The sequence below is a fragment of the Cicer arietinum genome, chromosome 2 (assembly GCF_000331145.2).
Source record: "Cicer arietinum cultivar CDC Frontier isolate Library 1 chromosome 2, Cicar.CDCFrontier_v2.0, whole genome shotgun sequence".
NCBI classification, from domain to species: Eukaryota; Viridiplantae; Streptophyta; class Magnoliopsida; order Fabales; family Fabaceae; genus Cicer; species Cicer arietinum.
Window position 1 is genome coordinate 21,658,994 of NC_021161.2, and position 4,058 is coordinate 21,663,051.

At 30.7% G+C, this 4,058-nt stretch overlaps 1 protein-coding gene across 1 annotated transcript; it reads left to right on the plus strand.

Moving 5' to 3' along the window:
- The first annotated feature begins 1,084 nt into the window (after window positions 1–1,084).
- On the plus strand, window positions 1,085–2,481 carry LOC101491652 (uncharacterized). Its single transcript, XM_004515083.4, has 2 exons — window positions 1,085–1,912; window positions 2,008–2,481. The coding sequence occupies exons 1-2, from the start codon at window positions 1,235–1,237 to the stop codon at window positions 2,140–2,142; spliced, it is 813 nt and encodes a 270-aa protein (XP_004515140.1). The 5' UTR covers window positions 1,085–1,234; the 3' UTR covers window positions 2,143–2,481.
- Window positions 2,482–4,058: the final 1,577 nt, after the last annotated feature.

The following is a 4,058-nucleotide window of genomic DNA, read 5'->3' on the forward strand; positions in this document are numbered from 1 at the left end:
ATGTTTCAGATTCGAACGGGGATCTCGCAGTTGTGTGGAGTTTCTGGTAGTAGATTTATCATTTCGTCTACATACTCAAAATATAAAGTATTTGACTTAATTGCAATTTTAGTCACTTTTATTTTTATCAATTCACGAAATTGATCTCTCTATTTTAAAATCTAACAGTTTTTGTCTCTTATTCTGATTTTTAACTAAAGAATAGCGACGTGACATGCTTTAAATTACATAACATATGATACAATGTTATAGAATAATTAACACTCATAAAATTATAATAAAATTTTCTAAAAATTTAGCTTTCAACTTCGTTAATTTTGTACTTTTTAATTTAATTAATGACATATAAATTTTTAACACATCTAGATGATTTTATATTATGAAATCATTTTAAAATATGTCAAATCATAATTTTTTAGTTAAAATATATGAGGAATGAACCATAATTGTCGATTTTTAAAATAGAAAGACCAATTTAGTGAATAGATAAAAATAGAGAGACTAAAACTAAAATTAAGATAAAATAATTAATAGTTATCATATAAAAAAAAATAAAAAAAAATTATCAAGAGAGTTGTTTAATGCTATTCTACTTCTATCTCATAATGGATGTCCATTAACAAACAAAATTTATGTCAAAATGAACATGATTATCAACAATGCAACTTTTATTATTTTTTCCTCTATTATATTTTAATTATTATTATTTATATTTTTTGTATTAATAATAATAAAAAATATAAAAATAATGAAAATAAATAATTTAATTAAATAATTTATTTTTATGTAATTATTATATTTATTAATATATATTCAAAAATGTTAAACGTGAGAGAGAATATAACTTATTCTTTAAGTCAAAGACTCAAGAGTCGTTTAGTTTGTGTTAGACAGAGTGTGAGCTAGTACATATGAAAAAATAAATAAATAAATAAAGAAAAAAAAATAGTGTTGAACTAGTACACAAGAAAAATAACACAAAAACTCGGGAGCATTGCAACATAGGCTATATAATATAACCCACCCGTTTGGATCCAAATCCAGAGTTTCACAATAACCCGAAGGTTAAAACCACCCCCATATCTTCGTTTTTCCTCTCCACTATATAAATTACTTTTCCCGGACGCTTCTCAGTTCACCACCAACACATTCAAGTCCACACCGCCGTTTATTTCCTTTTCTTTCTTCTCTGTATTCTTCATCTTGACATTCAATTCATTCATTCATTCTCCAAATGGTGTTACGAGGTTTCAAAGAAGAAGAAGAAGAAGAAACCGAACCAATGGAAACAAGTCCCAAGAGACCTAAACCCCTTCACAATTTCACCTTACCATTCTTGAAGTGGGGGGCACAACGCCACCTAAGGTGCTCAAACGCCGCCGTTAAAAACCCCGCTGGAGCTTCAACAAACAGCGATCGACGTTCTTCAAAGTCTTATTCCAACGAATCGACATCGACACGAAATCCAGCGAGCAGTTCAGAACGACCAATGGTTTGCGATGACGAAGAAGATGAAGGGATTGATGTGGTGAGAGAGAAGCTGATGCATGATCTAAAAACCGCTACTGATAGAATGAAAGATGCGATTTTGAGAGATGAAGAAGAAAAAGAAGAAACAGAGACTGTTGTTAAGTCGTGGAATCTGAGAACCAGACAGAAGAAACCTCCGGTAACGGTAGCCGCCGATAAGGTGAAACGTGAATTCTATTCGCCGGCAAAAATTGAAGGCGCCGTTAATGTGTCGACACGGTTAAGAAGAAATATTAATAATAATGATAATAAGACAGAAAGACCGAAATTTTCCGTTCAGCTTTCGAGGAAGGAGATTGAAGAAGATTTCATGGCGATGGTGGGCCACCGGCCACCACGAAGGCCCTATAAAAGGCCCAAACCTGTTCAGAAACAGTTAAACGTTAGTTGCTTTTTTCTCCCTTTTATTTACTCTCTGCAACATTTACTCTCTGTAGTTTTTCCCCTAATTTGAATTTTTTGTTTTCTTATTTTCAGAATCTTTTCCCTGGGTTATGGTTAAGAGAGGTTAATGTTGATATGTACAAGGTTCTTGATACAACTGAGAATGGCAAGGTGCGTTCTGCAAAGGGCAAAGGGAAAGGGAAGTTCAATGATGAATCATCTCTTTGAGATAGTGCTAACATTAGTTTTGGTAGATATATGGTTTATTCTTTTGTTTATAAGAATAATAATACTTCACCTGACAAATTAATTCTGAATTTGTGGTGATGGTAAAAGAGAACTTAGTAATTAGCTGACTTTTTACTCTGCATATGACGAATTTCTTTTGTATGCAGCAGCTTAATTGTCACAATTTTGAATTTTTTTCTTTCAGTTAGTAGATGATGGTATTTTGTTGGCAATTCAACTTTTGTTGTCAAGTGCCTAACCAGTTTCTTAGTATTGTTAAGTTTGGTGTAAATTGAATTTGACATTGGTAGAATAATACTACTCCTTAGTCTTGAATCCTTATTCTGGTGCCTCTGAATTGAATTGGAGCCTTGCTTTTTATTTTCTCCCTCCAAAATCCGGCTTAAATAGTCTGTGTTCTTTTAATTTGCACTGGTTTGGCTTACCTCATGGAATGAGAAACGTATGTCTTGGTTAAAATTTTATTTGGAAAAATTGTTATTAGATCTCTTTTATAGCTCTTTATGAACGAGTCGAAAAGTCTTGGCTTGATTTTTGTAAACTTGTTCACAGGTCTTGAATGGTTTCATAACTGTGTCTATTGTACAATATTTGTAATTTTTGTGTCCCTTCTTTGCACATCTTGGGCTTGGAGGTTGGACTTATTAATTTGTAAATTCCTTTTTACCTCTTCAAAAAAATAAATGGTTAAGTTCAAAATTCCTTTCATGAGAGTTTAGCTCTATCACGTAATAACAGATTAGTGTAACCTTTTTTAATCATAAATAGTTCACATCCTGTAGTCTATTCCCCTTTGTGGCAAGAGTTATTGATTTCTGAACTTTAACGATGATATATCATTTCTAAGTATGTTAATCGCTAAGCCCATTTATTTATAAGTCTTCTTCTATACCTGCTGTATGTTCCTTTAAAAGTTCTGACGGTGCAAATTGCAATTTAAAATATGCTTAAGTGCTATGATATTCGTTTACTACAGTCCTGTTATACCAAGTTTAATATGTATGGATCTGTCAATAAAAAGATTAATGACTATGGAGTTTGAACTATTCCTGCTACACGTACGCAAAAATGTTACAAAATTGAAGCTTCCATTATACCAGATGTTATTTTCTGCAGCAGTATTCACATTTTTTTTTTGAAACGAAGTATTTGCATCCAAATTGATTACAATAAAAAATGTTAAGTTATCTTAAAACTTTAAAATTGCACAAAATTTATTTTATTGAACCTTTTTTATTTTTTTTTAATTTGTATAAACTACTCGAACGTTGAATTTAATGGCATACACATTCAAATAGTTACACTACATGTTTTATTATTAGTATGAGGTATAATATAATATATTATTTTTTATTTTAAAAAATATTTATTTATCAGTTTAATGTATATGTTTTTATTATTACATACATGCGTTTCTCATGCCAACCATTGTAAATTGAGTCTGTCAACTTGAAGTAACTACAATTCCTACTTGCAGAATCATTTTTTTTTTTTGCTTAACTAGTGGAATTTTTTATTTTATTATGAGAATTACTTGTGGAATTATTTTCTTTGAGTAGTGTAAAACATTGTATTTAAATGGGTTATCTTAAAGGCATTATTTGAGACAATTAAGAAAATAAATGAAGACATAGTTAGCAATTGCGTAGATCTAATAGCTTGTGGTGATATTTTTAGAGATTAAAGTGCGTTCATTATGGATTGTTGTGCTCTTAAGTTAGACAACTCCTCTACTTTTTCATATTGAGTTCACAAGTGTTATGGTTACTGCTGAGTTTTCTCATAAAAAGGTTGACATAAGGGCAGACCTAGATTTCTTAGTTTTGGACACTCTAACCTTTTAATTTTGCATTTTTATTTAAACACACATTCTCTTTCTTGTCTTATATATACAC

What these genes read in the sequence shown, in the direction of transcription:
- LOC101491652 (XM_004515083.4), top strand. Translation starts at nt 1,235, where the DNA reads ATGGTGTTACGAGGTTTCAAAGAAGAAGAAGAAGAAGAAACCGAACCA. An exon ending in CTGTTCAGAAACAGTTAAAC is followed by an intron (nt 1,913 to 2,007) that starts GTTAGTTGCTTT and finishes TCTTATTTTCAG; the next exon opens with AATCTTTTCCCTGGGTTATG.